Source organism: Ylistrum balloti, unplaced genomic scaffold (assembly GCF_031769215.1).
Source record: "Ylistrum balloti isolate Yb309-2 unplaced genomic scaffold, AGI_CSIRO_Ybal_v1 Utg369772, whole genome shotgun sequence".
In the NCBI taxonomy this organism is placed as follows: domain Eukaryota; kingdom Metazoa; phylum Mollusca; class Bivalvia; order Pectinida; family Pectinidae; genus Ylistrum; species Ylistrum balloti.
The window spans coordinates 3,892,856-3,910,670 of NW_026781965.1; the positions used below are offsets into that span (position 1 = coordinate 3,892,856).

Here is a 17,815-nt window from a genome sequence, read left to right on the forward strand (position 1 = left end):
ATCAACATTTCATTTAATAATCTAATCCTTAACAACTGTGATGAGACTGTCTGAGGTATTAAGTCTTAAAGTTTGTCTGTTGCTATGATGCTCCACCTGTAATAGGACATCGTTTATAAATCCTTCACTGTCTCTAACAAAAAGGAAACCTATGTCATAAAGATTAAAATTGTCTATATTTTTATTCTATATTATCATATTATATTATATTATATACATATTGTTTATATAGAAATTAAGGTGAAAGGTCGTGGCTGTTACGGTACTGTACCTTGTATTAATGGGGTCATCCTGTGAAGTAATCTCATACACATGTGTCTACATTCTGTCTGTGGTCGACCACACTGACGCATGAACCAGCGTACACAGATATCAATAGTGATCTTACTCCACTGACTAGGGAAAGAAACAACATTCATTATTAACATCTAAAGTTATAAAAAAATCCAGATTCTGAGACAAGTTTTCTTCATCATTAACATCCCATGTTCTATACAAGGAATGCTTTGATACTAAAATCAGGTAGAAAACTTGGTATAAGAACAATATGAAATAATGATGTACTAATTTTCTAAATCATCAGTCTTTTACTGGCCTTGTATTTAAGACAGCTTTAAAAATACTGGTCCAGAACAAACTTATACTGGACTTCAGCAGAAGTTTTCACTGATAATCTTATCTCAACATCTTTTCATTGTTGTAACACAAAAAGTTCAAAATATAAAGTGAAATCACCTGTTTTTTCACATGAGATGTGAACTTGAGAGAGAAGTTATTTTTTCTTACCTGGGCTCTGTACGAAGTTTACTTTCCTTCCTTAAGATGTCTGCCTTTTTACATATGATCTTTTCTAAGTGTTCCAGGGCTTTGCATGCTTGTTCTTGTGTACCTTGTAAGTATAACCACGGAGATAATGTAGGACAGAGAGAACCATTAAAGAACGTAGTGGTAGAGATACAATATATAGTTGAGAAAACGTGACAAGAAAACACCCCTGCCAATCACAAACATCCTCTGAGAAATCAACAAGGAGCATTATAACCTGGTGTCCAGCTTAAAGACACTTCACTTGATATATATGATTTCACAATGTTTGTAATAAAATGAATATCCAAGCACTGAATCAGTGACATGTTCCTCAAATCATAGAATCATTCTAGAAACTAGAGATATATTTTTATGACACGGGTAAGGTTGCAACTGTAAAACTTTAAATCTCAGTATCTACATTTTATTACCTTCATACAGAAAGTGTATCTATTCTCTGGGGAACACTTAAAGTTCATTCATTACTTACACTCAATCCTAAACAGCAAAAAAAAAATTATTCATTTATAGAATTGTCTATCTGTAATAAAGAGAAATTCAGAACCAATTCTAAGATTGGTTTCCATGGGAAATGCACACTCAGGTATTCTCACACTCACTGGCCGCTTTAACGATGTAAACAATTAGACAACTAGATGTATTGGAGAGACACATACGCCTGTACAAGAAACCAAGGAGAGCTTTGTAATTGTCCAGTGTTATAGGCTTTGTTAAGAGGTAAACTCACGTAATAAATCAATGTTAAATAATCTGAAGCAAAATACAGCAGAGTTTTTGTTTTTGAATTTTTGGGGGGATTTTTTTTATGAAAATTTTACAAAAATTCAAAGTTAAATGGCAATAAATAAAAAAAAATTAAATTAAATTAACTGACCCTAAGCAATTCATATCTTTACCTGCATATCACCACTATACAACTACATACCATACTACAGTTTTATATCTATATATGCTAAAGAGAAGATGAGCAGAAATGTGACAGAATGACAGACAAAGGTAGCATGTATATCCACCTGACCATAAAATGGTAGTAACATACAAACTGTACACCAGTCATTGATAATGTTTCTGCAATGATGGGACTTCATGAAACATGTTCACATACACTATTGATGTACTTCTTTTCCCAAACACTCATGTCCATCTTCGGAACTTACATTTTATTTTCTTAAGGCAATTTTACATACAAATCAAACACACTAATGATTATCATCCTGCATCGTTAATACAGCTGGGAGTTTTATACAGTGATCATATCATCACTGATAAATACATTGTTTTATTGTGACTTTGTTGGGGGTGTATGATAGTTTTCCACTACTGTGTTTATTGTATGCTATAGTTACCTAAAGACTTTTCATCCTTATGAGCAATTGCCAGACTCTCGACGAAGTGAACCAAGATCTGGAACGTGAATGTATCCACCAAAGTGTTGTCCTCCCTGGAAAAATTTACATTACTAAAAATGTAGGGACTGGAAAATATAGTAAACAACACAGAATATTTCAAGTTGTACAAGTGATAGAATCTTATAACAGTGTATGAAAAAAAGGTAACACCTTATACCCATACAACATTGTATGATACAAAGTTATCACCTTATACCCATACAACATTGTATGACAGAAAGTTAACATCTTATACCCATACAACATTGTATGACAGAAAGTTAACATCTTATACCCATACAACATTGTATGATAGAAAGTTAACATCTTATACCCATACAACATTGTATGATAGAAAGTTAACATCTTATACCCATACAACATTGTATGACATAAAGTTAACATCTTATACCCATACAACATTGTATGACAGAAAGTTAACACCTTATACCCATACAACATTGTATGACAGAAAGTTAACATCTTATACCCATACAACATTGTATGACATAAAGTTAACATCTTATACCCATACAACATTGTATGATAAAAAGTTAACATCTTATACCCATACAACATTGTATGACAACATTACAACATTGTATGATAGAAAGTTAACATCTTATACCCATACAACATTGTATGACAGAAAGTTAACACCTTATACCCATACAACATTGTATGATAGAAAGTTAACACCTTATACCCATACAACATTGTATGACAGAAAGTTAACCACCTTATACCCATACAACATTGTATGACAGAAAGTTAACACCTGATACCCATACAACATTGTATGACAGAAAGTTAACATCTTATACCCATACAACATTGTATGACAGAAAGTTAACACCTTATACCCATACAACATTGTATGATAGAAAGTTAACATCTTATACCCATACAACATTGTATGACAGAAAGTTAACACCTTATACCCATACAACATTGTATGATAGAAAGTTAACACCTTATACCCATACAACATTGTATGACAGAAAGTTAACACCTTATACCCATACAACATTGTATGACAGAAAGTTAACATCTTATACCCATACAACATTGTATGATAGAAAGTTAACATCTTATATCCATACAACATTGTATGATAGAAAGTTAACACCTTATATCCATACAACATTGTATGATAGAAAGGTAACACCTTATACCCATACAACATTGTATGATAGAAAGGTAACACCTTATGACCATACAACATTGTCATACATCAAGATCTGTTCATGCTGCAGGATAAAAAGGGTTAGGTAACAGTGTGAATGTGTATATAGAAGAATGACTATACCTGAACACTGTGTATATGTTGTTAAACGCCAGAGCTGCACCAAGCCTCTTGAAGGCGCTGGGATGTAGGGCATAAGTAAAGAGTCTCTTCAACACTGACTTAGCATTGATAGGGCTCGTCTCCATCTAAAACCAAACAACTTATATTATTTACTGTTAATAGTAGTTGTGTATACTGTTTACATAAGTAATACACTTACATTGTTAAAAGTACAGTGTGAACAATATACTTAAATTGTTAAAAGTACAGTATGAACAATATACTTACATTGTTAAAAGTCCAGTATGAACAATATACTTACATTGTTAAAAGTCCAGTATGAACAATATACTTACATTGTTAAAAGTACAGTATGAACAATATACTTACATTGTTAAAAGTACAGTGTGAACAATATACTTACATTGTTAAAAGTACAGTGTGAACAATATACTTACATTGTTAAAAGTACAGTATGAACAATATACTTACATTGTTAAAAGTACAGTGTGAACAATATACTTACATTGTTAAATGTACAGTATGAACGATATACTTACATTGTTAAAAGTACAGTATGAACGATATACTTACATTGTTAAATGTACAGTATAAACAATATACTTACACTGTTAAAAGTACAGTATAAACAATATACTTAAATTGTTAAAAGTACAGTGTGAACAATACCTACTTTTTTGGATGTGTGCTTAATGGACCACTTCATAAATTCTCGAAGACAAGTAGCACAAAAATCTCTTAAGCTGGTGTCTGTAGGTTGAATGATACCATCCTGGAAAATAATATACATATTCAGAATAATTTCTCTAAGCAGTCATTTCTGGTTGTATTTGCTTCTTGAAGTATAGATATCTAGGTAAAACTGCTGATCATTGAGAAATATATATCTAAATCTTTAACAATAGTACCACTCCATTAACTTCAGTACGTATCTATCTATTAACATGTAATAAGTTGTTTTATACACTCCTGATACTGATACCAAAAGAAAAAAAACCTACAAAGATGGCATCCAGTAAAGACATGGTTTCTTTACTCTCTGCTTTCTTGCTGCCAGTGAACCAATGGATGATCTGCATTGTCAGGGGCTCAAACAGTTGCTTAGCAACCTATAAACAGAGATTTATTACAAACTATTATATAGCATATTAAACAAAATACCCTTCCTTTCACTGTTTCACATTTTTTCATGCCTCTTTCTAATAGTTAGAAATTGATATTCCAGGTCAGGTACAGGTTTTTCTAACCCTTTTGAGAGTTCATTAAATCCTTATCAATCACATACTTTACCTAGAATGGCTGCCAACGTCTATACCACCACTCACATTCTCATATGTATAGTATATTTACCAGTTCTACATCACAAGCCAGTTGCAGAAGCACAGGAAACAGCTTCTTGTACAGTGGTGCCATGGAACAACGCTTGGCCGCTTCTCCAGGTTGGGTGGCACCTCGTCCCAGGGAAAACAGTACCAGAGAGTGAAGTAGCTCACAAGCAGCTACCTTGGTCTGGCGATCACTTGACTTGGTAGCTAACATAACAACGTGTGGCAGGAACGGATCTATTGTCAGGGAAATAAAATGACATTTGTACCCCAGAGATGAGTGGTCTTCAGGACTAGGTCCAATCAAAGTACGGAATGTTTAATGCTATATGAGTCAAAATGTCTCAGTAATGGAAATTTACCATTTCATGACCAAAACTGGTAAACTTGGCAATCAGAATCTGACTTTAAACTCAATTAACTACTGTATAATTGTTTAATGTCACAAGTGTAATATTCTGTGAATTTCCCAGGTTATACAAATTTCTATTGATAAATATTTTAAATTTAGAAGGCTATTAATAATTTTGTAATGTTTTCATGAAGAAATCACTGACTACTACGCAGCAATGCATCTTTAGTTAGAAGTAGTCACAATAGAGCTACAATATATGTCTGCGATTTCCCAGATACTATTTTGTTGGTTTTTTACAGTAAATGTCTCTTTCAAAGAGTTAACAATGTATGTATGTGTATCTTAAATCAAACATTTTGATGTTATTTTCGTTTTCCAATATCTGTTGTTTTTTACTAACTAATTTATGTATGTGTATGTTTTTTCTAATAAGAGGACTATGTGTTTGATAAGCCATTGGCTTCACATGTATTTATCCTCAGAAAATGAAGATTGTTATTATAAAAATATTTTGTTAGGTATTTAATTTTGAAATAACTTCATTGTCTGCAATTATTGTTAACTTAAAACCCCTACAAATATCACTAACTATACAGTATAGCTTTATCACCAAAGCATTTCTAACAGTTACTTTTTCTTTCTACAAAGATAAACACTTTTTCCCCTTTTCACTCTCGACAAATGTTTGAAGTCAATACTCAACAACAGATGGCATTTCTAAAATGTTTGAATAAAAACTCTACCCAAGTAGATGGTGGGTTTCATGTCAATGAAGGGCATATCAAACTTGAGATGGTGTTGTGTGTCCCAAGCAATGGCCTGCTTGCTGATCTCTGTCTCACTGTCTGCCAGCAAGGCATGGTTCTGACCACCTCCGAGGCTTCCAAGGTACTGCATCACACGTAGCTTCACTTGAGAAAGCTCAGACTTGTATCCCTGGTAAAGTCAACGCACATATAATGTTTCAAGGTTTCATTTCTCAGCTCAGACTCGTAGCCCTAATAAAAGTCCTCGTTTTATACACAATTACATTGTTACATTTTTCCTTAAAGAAAAAAAATCTTCATGCAAGCAGAAAAATAATTATTTTAAAACTTTGACCACTATCACCTGTAATAGGTCCTGCTATTCTGTAGACCCTTGATTTACAAGAAATGAGTTTTCTGTTGGACCCTGCCCTGAGACCCATCAGTTTAACAAAATCAGCTCCCATACCTTCATCCCAACAGAAGGATCTGAAAGCAGCACCTCTATTTAACGTCGTGAGCCCCACCCCTCCATCTTCTTCTTAAGGACTATTTATATAAAGTTCTGTACATTTCACCCAATTATGCTTCTGACTAAATTTGGACAAAATCCTGTTATTCCTACGGAAGAAGTATTTTTTAAGAATTTGCCATACATCCCCTTTTGGCTCACTCCTCAGTTCCCAGGAAGATCAGCCACTCCATTTGTACAATTTTGAACATCTTTCACCCCTAAAAGTTTCCAATCAAATGTTTGTGATATCCAGTTCTAGAGAAGAGGTAATTTACAGCAATAAGTCAAACAGCCCGCTTCTGGCCAAACCCCTCAGTCCTCTTGGGGGTCAGCCCCATCATTTACCGTAAATTTGCGGGTATAGTGCACACTCCAGTATAGTGTGCAGGTGCTTTTTTGGGGTCAGATTCAAAAAAAAAAAAAAAAAGGTTTTCTACAGAAAGATGAATTGATTACTGGTTACCGTGACGAAACATGACTGGTCGAATCATTATCTGAAATAAGTGATGTGGACAGACAGGATAATGGCATAACAGTATATGACAGTATAATATCCTGTTTCAATCTATGAGCAGGGGATGAAAATTCAAAATGGCCTCTGGTTGCCATCTTTGATATCTGATCACACTAAATATTTGTTAATTGTCCCTATAGAACCAATATCATAAAGAAAACAAAATCTTCTGTATTATACCACGTCTATACTTACCTTTTTCACCTCATCTTTTTTGGGTCCTCTGATCATCCGTACAGCTAGCTTCTTCCTACCCCTTCCTGTCTTACTCTTGGTCATGTTCACTGTGCCATCCACCGACACTTCCTCTGCACCTGTAAGTTCCATTAATACTTACTGTATAACTCTAAATCCCATTCATACCTACTGTATAACTCTAAATCCCATCCATACCTACTGTATCACTCTAAATCCCATTCATACCTACTGTATCACTCTAAATCCCATCCATACCTACTGTATCACTCTAAATCCCATCCATACCTATTGTATCACTCTAAATCCCATCCATACCTACTGTATCACTCTAAATCCCATCCATACCTACTGTATCACTCTAAATCCCATTCATACCTACTGTATCACTCTAAATCCCATCCATACCTACTGTATCACTCTAAATCCCATTCATACCTACTGTATCACTCTAAATCCCATCCATACCTACTGTATCACTCTAAATCCCATCCATACCTACTGTATCACTCTAAATCCCATCCAAACCTATTGTATCACTCTAAATCCCATCCATACCTACTGTATCACTCTAAATCCCATCCATACCTACTGTATCACTCTAAATCCCATCCATACTTGTTGTATCACTCGAAATCCCATCCATACTTATTGTATCACTCTAAATCTCATCCATACCTACTGTATCACTCTAAATCCCATCCATACTTATTGTATCACTACAAATCCCATCCATACCTAATGTATCACTCTAAATCCCATTCATACCTACTGTATCACTCTAAATCCCATCCATACCTACTGTATCACTCTAAATCCCATCCATACCTACTGTTTCACTAAATCCCATTCATACCTACTGTATCACTCCAAATCCCATCCATACCTACTGTATCACTCTAAATCCCATCCATACCTACTGTATCACTCTAAATCCCATCCATACCTACTGTATCACTCTAAATCCCATCCATACCTACTGTATCACTCTAAATCCCATCCAAACCTATCGTATAACTCTAAATCTCATCCATACCTACTGTATCACTCTAAATCCCATCCAAACCTATTGTATCACTCTAAATCCCATCCATACCTACTGTATCACTCTAAATCCCATCCAAACCTATTGTATCACTCTAAATCTCATCCATACCTATTGTATCACTCTAAATCCCATCCATACCTACTGTATCACTCTAAATCCCATCCAAACCTATTGTATCACTCTAAATCCCATCCATACCTACTGTATCACTCTAAATCCCATCCATACCTACTGTATCACTCTAAATCCCATCCATACCTACTGTATCACTCTAAATCCCATCCATACCTACTGTATCACTCTAAATCCCATCCATACCTACTGTATCACTCTAAATCCCATCCAAACCTATTGTATCACTCTAAATCCCATCCATACCTACTGTATCACTCTAAATCCCATCCAAACCTATTGTATCACTCTAAATCCCATCCATACCTACTGTATCACTCTAAATCCCATCCATACCTACTGTATCACTCTAAATCCCATCCATACCTACTGTATCACTCTAAATCCCATCCATACCTATTGTATCACTCTAAATCCCATCCATACCTACTGTATCACTCTAAATCCCATCCATACTTATTGTATCACTCTAAATCCCATCCATGAACAACCTTGAAATTTCAGTCAATATAACAGATTGATGGCCTTGCCCATTGGCCTCTAGGGGTCAAGCAAGGTCAATATGTGCATCTCATCAACTGTCAGCTTATACTAATAATTCTGACCAAGTGTGAACAATTTCTAAAAGAAAATACACAAATAATATTCAAAAATGTATCAAAAATGTGATATATAAACTAACGTAAACTTTGCCCCCTCCCCAAGGGGACCCTGGGGTCATGAAATTTACAATTTTGGTAAAGCACCTAAGACCTTTCCATCTATGAAGGGTATTTTATTCTACCATACCTGGGATCTCAGAAGATTTTTGAAGTTTCAATCAATTTGACCTTTTTTGGTCCCATCCCTCAGGCCCTTGGCAATTGGGTACCGTTTAATTCACAATTTTGTTGCATCTTTAGCCAAAGAAGGTTTTTGTACAATTTCATTGCAATCGGGTCAAGAATATTCCAGAAGAAGTAGAAAATGTTAAAAGTTTATGACACATGATGCCAGACAAAAGGGGATCCAAATAGTTCATCCCGAGACTTTGTCTCAGGTGACCTAAAAACTTTCTCATTTCCCTTAAATGTAATCAACAGTTGAATTGTTTTCCATAATATACTAAGCTTTAAACAAGACTTCTAGTTAACCTTATTTACTGTGAAGTAGGTGTCTAAATAAGTAAAGCCATATCTAGGGGTAGTGTAACTGGTAGCCAGCAGTTACCTTTGTCAGCTGTTTTGAGGTAGGTATCAAGGTGAGGCAGTATCTTGGGGTAATGTGGCTGTATGACAGCAGCAGGCAAATTGTCTGACCAGTACTCCAGTGCATCCAGTGCCACCTTTGCCAAGGGCAGATAACTTAGACCCATCTTCAGAGTTATCTAGAAGAAAGAAAAAAACTGTAGATTGAAAAATTTCAAAATCTAAAAAATTTTTTATACTGATTCATCAACTCATTTTTCTTTAAACTTATATGTGTAATTTAATGAATGGTTGAGTGGCACAGTGGTAACACACTTGCCTTTCACCTAGTTGTACAGGGTTTGATTCCAGGAACAGATGTGAAGACGTATGGTGTCACCTGCCCGACCATGTGGGTTTTCCCCGGTAATCCAATTTCCTCCCACAGTAAAATCCCCACACTCTTTCATGCGGCCAACAAGAGTGATTAACATCAGCTGAAAGCCTGTTTTGCACTTATTGTAAAATAAACAAAATTTATATTTATTTTACATACCTGTTGGACTGGTTTCCACCTCCATCACCTCTTTACTTACTTGTATGAATGGTACCACTTCTTTATTTTCCCGTATGACTTAAACAACCTCTTTGTTTACCTGTATGACAGGTATCCCCTCCACTGACTGTTTACTTATCAGTTGACTGATAACACCATCACCTTTTTACTCCCCTGTATGACTGATACCACTTCTATACTTACGTGTATGACTGGTACCACACTTTACCTACCTGTATGACTGGTACCACCTCTTTACTTACCTGTATGACTGGTACCACCTCTTTACTTACCTGTATGACTGGTACCACCTATTTACCTACCTGTATGACTGGTACCACCTCTTTACTTACCTGTATGACTGGTACCACCTCTTTATCTATCTGTATGACTGGTACCACTTCTTTACTTACCTGTATGACTAGTACCACCTCTTTACTTACCTGTATGACTGGTACCACCTCTTTACTTATCTGTATGACTGGTACCATCTCTTTACTTACCTGTATGACTGGTACCACCTATTTACCTACCTGTATGACTGGTACCACCTCTTTACTTACCTGTATGACTGGTACCACCTCTTTACTTACCTGTATGACTGGTACCACCTCTTTACCTACCTGTATGACTGGTACCACACTTTACTTACCTGTATGACTGGTACCACCTCTTTACTTATCTGTATGACTGGTACCTCCTCTTAAATTACCTGTATTACAGGTACCACACTTTACTTACCTGTATGACTGGTACCACCTCTTTACTTACCTGTATGATTGGTACCACCTCTTTACTTATCTGTATGACTGGTACCACTTCTATACTTACCTCTATGACTGGTACCACCTCTTTATTTACATGTATGACAGGTACCACACTTTACTTAACTGTATGACTGGTACCACCTCTTTACTTACCTGTATGATTGGTACCACCTCTTTACTTACATGTATGACAGGTACCACACTTTACTTACCTGTATGACTGGTACCACTTCTATACTTACCTGTATGACTGGTACCACCTCTTTACTTACCTGTATGACTGGTACCACTTCTATACTTACCTGTATGACTGGTACCACCTCTTTATTTACATGTATGACAGGTACCACACTTCACTTACCTGTATGACAGGTACCACTTCCACCATCTGCTGGGCAATGATTTCCTTGGGAAGAGCCAGGATGAAGGTCAAACAAGATGCCAGAAGATCATCCTTATACTGCTTCATTCTCACTAGCACCTGTCATTATAAGATTTCAGGTTTACATTCCTCAAAAACAGGCAAACCAAAAGGATCGTTCAAATTTTAGTTCTTCAGTAATGTTCAACCACAACCAATCATAAAGAAAATCAAAGATATTACTGTTAACTTTAATCAGTGAAGATGTATACCTCTTTAGAAAATTTTTTCATGAGTAGATAAGCACTGTCACGCTGTGTCCCTGTGATCATCTGCTGGTCCACATCCATCGAGACAGTCGATGACTTCTTAGGAGAGCCAGTCACAACAACATCCTGCACAATAAACACCACAAGTTAGAGAGTAAAAAATAATTTACTGATATACTCAAATTACAATATACAGTATTATAGATAACTCCATGTCCTGTGGGGCTATACAGTCTGTAGCTTACAATACATATACAGTATTATAGATAACTCCATGTCCTGTGGGGCTATACAGTCTGTAGCTTACAATACATATACAGTATTATAGATAACTCCATGTCATGTGGGACTATACAGTCTGTAGCTTACAATACATATACAGTATTATAGATAACTCCATGTCATGTGGGGCTATACAGTCTGTAGCTTACAATACATATACAGTATTATAGATAACTCCATGTCCTGTGGGGCTATACAGTCTGTAGCTTACAATACATATACAGTATTATAGATAACTCCATGTCATGTGGGACTATACAGTCTGTAGCTTACAATACATATACAGTATTAAAGATAACTCCATGTCATGTGGGGCTATACAGTCTGTAGCTTACAATACATATACAGTATTATAGATAACTCCATGTCATGTGGGACTATACAGTCTGTAGCTTACAATACATATACAGTATTATAGATAACTCCATGTCATGTGGGGCTATACAGTCTGTAGCTTACAATACATATACAGTATTATAGATAACTCCATGTCATGTGGGACTATACAGTCTGTAGCTTACAATACATATACAGTATTATAGATAACTCCAGGTCCTGTGGGACTATACAGTCTGTAGCTTACAATACATATACAGTATTATAGATAACTCCATGTCATGTGGGGCTATACAGTCTGTAGCTTACAATACATATACAGTATTATAGATAACTCCATGTCATGTGGGGCTATACAGCATGTAGCTTACAATACATATACAGTATTATAGATAACTCCATGTCATGTGGGGCTATACAGCCTGTAGCTTACAATACATATACAGTATTATAGATAACTCCATGTCATGTGGGGCTATACAGTCTGTAGCTTACAATACATATACAGTATTATAGATAACTCCAGGTCCTGTGGGACTATACAGTCTGTAGCTTACAATACATATACAGTATTATAGATAACTCCATGTCATGTGGGACTATACAGTCTGTAGCTTACAATACATATACAGTATTATAGATAACTCCATGTCATGTGGGACTATACAGTCTGTAGCTTACAATACATATACAGTATTATAGATAACTCCATGTCCTGTGGGACTATACAGTCTGTAGCTTACAATACATACACAGTATTATAGATAACTCCAGGTCCTGTGGGACTATACAGTCTGTAGCTTACAATACATATACAGTATTATAGATAACTCCATGTCATGTGGGACTATACAGTCTGTAGCTTACAATACATATACAGTATTATAGATAACTCCATGTCCTGTGGGGCTATACAGTCTGTAGCTTACAATACATATACAGTATTATAGATAACTCCAGGTCCTGTGATTCCAAAATATTTTCACTGAGTGGCTTTTGTCTATTCTACTGATTTCTATTGTGTGCAAACACTTAATGATGTAATGTGTTTACTGAGAGAATGAATTATAGGTTATCAAAAATTTGTTTTGATAAAACATCAGATAAAAACCCAATTTTTTCTTCAATTCTAAGACAGAAAAATATTTGATATTTAAATAAAAGTTAAAAACTAGTTTTATGAATATTAAAAAAAAAAGAATTTTTTTAGTATTTATCAACAATAAACAGGTGTAAATTGTTTTCCTGGCAGGTACAGTCACGTAAAATAATCTTACCTGGACCATCAAGTATTCTTCACAAACAAAAAATCAAACACCTTTTACTGTTCTGTTTAACATTCCAAAATTTACAACCAGAATTTCAAACAACTTTTAATGTTCTGATCAACATTGCAAAATTTACAAACAAAAGAATCAAACACCTTTTACTGTTCTGTTAAACAAATTCCATGTAAAAAAATCATGACTCATCACTCCATTCCTCTGTCCTCTCCTAGATATATACATACACCAAGACAATTAGAAAGTCTGTCTTTGCTAGATTTTCTAATTCATTACATGTTTTTATAAGAACTCAGAGAATCATGAACTAAAATCAATGTAGATGCAGGTACAGTCTATCAATTCCAGGTAAAACGTTTCAAGCTATATACACTGGAAACTGAATAGCCTTGTAACCAAATTGATCCTACAATCAGTAGTTTCAGAAACACAGCCATTGTTTATAGATGGACTGTAATGCAAGTTGTCAAGATACAATAATGCCATTTATACAACTTTTTTTAGAAGAAATAAAACTAAAACACATGTAAATTTGGTTAAGTAAAATGCTTGGTACAAAACATACCTTGAAAAAGTTGAGCTTGTTTGAAATCTTCATACTCATTGCCAGAAGCTTGTAAAATCCACTGACCAATGGATTACTGCAAAGAAATTACATACAATTTGCTGCAAAAACAATCACCCAGCATTTAGCTACTGTAGAAATAATGTACGGATTACCATACAAACCACAGATATATTAACCAAACTCTTAAAATATTCAGATAAATTATACAGGAATTATTATATACCACATCTTATAACAACTCGTCTTACATAACAAAAATTTGTACATCTTTCATGTAAGAGATTTACTTACTCAGTAGAACAAAGAATGACTTTGTGACAGAATGTGAAAATCCACTTCTCAAACAGTTCATAGTGGGCTGTAGGTAGTAAGTCTCTGTAAACATGTATATATTAAAAGTCCACAAATAATACCATATTATTATGTAGTTTTACAAAACATCCACAAACAATTAACATAGTGAAAGTAGCTAAATAGTACATGTATATCTATACAAAGCTTCCTGTGGTGATTGTAATATCACAGTTTTACAAAATTCCCACATGCAAAGCAGTATATAGCCAAACAATATGTCCAGACACAATACTGAATGGAGTTTAACAGTAAGTTCAGAAATAAAACTGAATGGACACTATGTCCTCGGTCACAACAAAATTCTGAATTGGGACATTAAAACTGTACTGTGTAAGGCATGTGCTAATTGCATGCACACTTTGTGAAATACCTATTTCTTCATTGTGGTTTTGTTACAAGAAACACACATGCCAAATATGAAAGCCCTACATCTTATGGTGCAAAAGTTATGGCAAATGTTATAATTTTTCAAATGTAGGTCAAAGGTCAAGGTCACATGATCACAAGTTCTGGTACCACAGGAAACATCTTTATCCATTCTGGGTTATAAATACATCACCAGGAACAATACTAAATGGTGTTTAACAATCAGTCCAGAAACAATACTAAATGGTGTTTAACAATAACACTATGTACAGAAACAATACTAAATGGAGTTTAACAATAAGCCCTGAAACAATACTAAATGGAGTTTAACAATAAGCCCTGAAACAATACTAAATGGTGTTTAACAATAAGCCCAGAAACAATACTATATGGAGTTTAACAATAAGTCCAGAAACAATACTAAATGGAGTTTAACAATAAGTCCAGAAACAATACTAAATGGAGTTTAACAATAAGTCCAGAAACAATACTAAATGGTGTCTAACAATAAGCCCAGAAACAATACTAAATGGTGTTTAACAATAAGTACAAAAACAATACTAAATGGTGTTTTACAATAAGCCCAGAAACAATACTAAATGGTGTTTTACAATAAGCCCAGAAACAATACTAAATGGAGTTTAACAATAAGTCCAGAAACAATACTAAATGGTGTTTAACAATAAGTCCAGAAACAATACTAAATGGTGTTTAACAATAAGTCCAGAAACAATACTAAATGGTGTTTTACAATAAGTCCAGAAACAATACTAAATGGAGTTTAACAATAAGTCCAGAAACAATACTAAATGGTGTTTTACAATAAGCCCAGAAACAATACTAAATGGTGTTGAACAATAAGTCCAGAAACAATACTAAATGGTGTTTTACAATAAGCCCAGAAACAATACTAAATGGTGTTGAACAGTAAGTCCAGAAACAATACTAAATGGAGTTTAACCACTAACACTATGTACAGAAACAATACTAAATGGAGTTTAACAATAAGTCCAGAAACAATACTAAATGGTGTTTTACAATAAGCCCAGAAATAATACTAAATGGAGTTTAACCAATAACACTATGTACAGAAACAATACTAAATGGTGTTTAACAATAAGTCCAGAAACAATACTAAATGGAGTTTAACCAATAACACTATGTACAGAAACAATACTAAATGGAGTTTAACAATAAGTCCAGAAACAATACTAAATGGTGTTTAACAATAAGCCCAGAAACAATACTAAATGGAGTTTAACAATAAGTTCAGAAACAATACTAAATGGAGTTTAACCAATAACACTATGTACAGAAACAATACTAAATGGTGTTTAACAATAAGCCCAGAAACAATACTAAATGGTGTTTAACAATAAGCCCAGAAACAATACTAAATGGTGTTTAACAATAAGTATAAAAACAATACTAAATGGTGTTTTACAATAAGTCCAGAAATAATACTAAATGGAGTTTAACCACTAACACTTTGTACAGAAACAATACTAAATGGAGTTTAACAATAAGTCCAGAAACAATACTAAATGGAGTTTAACCAATAACACTATGTACAGAAACAATACTAAATGGAGTTTAACAATAAGTCCATAAAAAATAACATAATGAGGTTAACAAAACATCCCTAAAAAAGGATTATCTTTGATAACACAGTCTGAATAGTAGGGACAAAATGGAGGACCACACTGGGAAGAAAAAGTCTTCCAGTTCTAACCAATATATAGTGTTAATAAATGAATTTCCTTGATACCCTACTCCTAACACAGAAGTGACAAAATCTTTTGATTATCAAATAATTGTATACACATTACCACTTAATTAAATGGCTACTCCTTTTGACAGACTTGTAATGGTTAATGTTTTAACAGTTTTCGAGCTATCCTCTGACAAAAAAATTGTATCAACAATAGCCACCTGTTAGTCTTAATAAGCAGCTAATACACCAATCCTTTACCCATCCTTTAGAGAAACACTGACCTGCAGAAGTCGACCAGGTTGATAAAGACTTGATGGTCTTTCGGCCTGTTGGGTTGTACTCCCTGTGTGGGATCACCAGTTACCCCGCCCTCCTCTAACATTTCCTCACTGGTCCCAGCCACACCCTCCGACTGAAACAAATGTATATCAATACACATACACTATGCTACACTACTGCAACGACTTTGACTTGAAATTAAAAAAAAAAAAACATTTTGCTGAATCTAAATTCAAATTGGAATGAAACTTCTTATATGTTATTGCTGAAGCATTTGAGATGCTGATAAAAATGGATTCCAACCTTTCTAGATTCTGTGAAAGATTTCTAGGGTGAAAAACTTCCCTTCATAGATATTAAATTTTAGCAACTCACTTGAGAGGAAAGCTCAGATGTTGAGGAAGATGTGAGATCAAGTTTGCCTAGAATCTTTAACACAGATGCAATCAGTTCATCGTACAGAACCTCTGTAAGGCGGTGTCGCACATCCAAACTAATGTCAGCTACTGAGAAATCCTACAACAAATATATTTATATTGTAAAATAACTTCTTTCAGTGAATCTTAATATGTCAAGTGGTTTTTTTTTTTTTTTTGGAGGGGGGGAGAGTTATTTTTAAAGTTATACCTGTTGTTTTACCACTATTATGTAGCACTTGAGAAAACAGTCTGAGAAAAGGTTCACGATTTTCTCCAAGATACTCTTACATTATAAAATTAAAGGTGTATTACGACCTTGACCCTGTAACATTAACAAACCTTCACAGCATTATGACCTTGACATTGTAACATTGCAAAATTGTCAGTGCACTTTGACCTTGATCCTGTTAAAATGTAAAATTATCAGTGCATTGTGACCTTCCCCCTGACATTCAAACATTGTAAGGTCATCAGTAGTTGGTCCACCTTTATCTTGGCACTGTTCAGAAGACCAGTCCACAATGCTATGTAATCTTTGTAGGTGATCTTTCTGACTAGGACACTTTCTGGCTGTGGGTTATTAGATTCTTCTGTCTGCTCAAGTTCTATCACAGGAGGGTGGGAGCAGGTCCGGATCAGACCCTGAAATACTACAACCCACATCACAATAAAGATATTTTCTGTAGAATTTGATCATTCTTGACGAAAAGAAGAAAACGGAGACCCTCTTTATCACAGATT

The 17,815-nt window shown here is 34.7% G+C and overlaps 1 protein-coding gene across 1 annotated transcript in view; it reads right to left on the minus strand.

The window, feature by feature from the left end:
- Nucleotides 1-17,815, minus strand: part of LOC132544007 (DNA-dependent protein kinase catalytic subunit-like) — a 134,784-nt gene that overhangs the window by 106,338 nt on the left and 10,631 nt on the right. Inside the window, exons 15-31 of the mRNA XM_060207566.1 lie at nt 17,561-17,724; nt 17,031-17,171; nt 16,658-16,788; nt 14,234-14,317; nt 13,940-14,015; nt 11,477-11,599; nt 11,205-11,324; nt 9,564-9,720; nt 7,175-7,293; nt 5,949-6,141; nt 4,876-5,087; nt 4,527-4,634; nt 4,199-4,297; nt 3,526-3,650; nt 2,175-2,269; nt 787-889; nt 272-396 (exon numbers count right to left, since the gene is read on the minus strand). Coding sequence (XP_060063549.1) covers nt 272-396; nt 787-889; nt 2,175-2,269; nt 3,526-3,650; nt 4,199-4,297; nt 4,527-4,634; nt 4,876-5,087; nt 5,949-6,141; nt 7,175-7,293; nt 9,564-9,720; nt 11,205-11,324; nt 11,477-11,599; nt 13,940-14,015; nt 14,234-14,317; nt 16,658-16,788; nt 17,031-17,171; nt 17,561-17,724 — 2,175 coding nt within the window. The remainder of the gene's footprint in view (nt 1-271; nt 397-786; nt 890-2,174; nt 2,270-3,525; nt 3,651-4,198; nt 4,298-4,526; nt 4,635-4,875; nt 5,088-5,948; nt 6,142-7,174; nt 7,294-9,563; nt 9,721-11,204; nt 11,325-11,476; nt 11,600-13,939; nt 14,016-14,233; nt 14,318-16,657; nt 16,789-17,030; nt 17,172-17,560; nt 17,725-17,815) is intronic.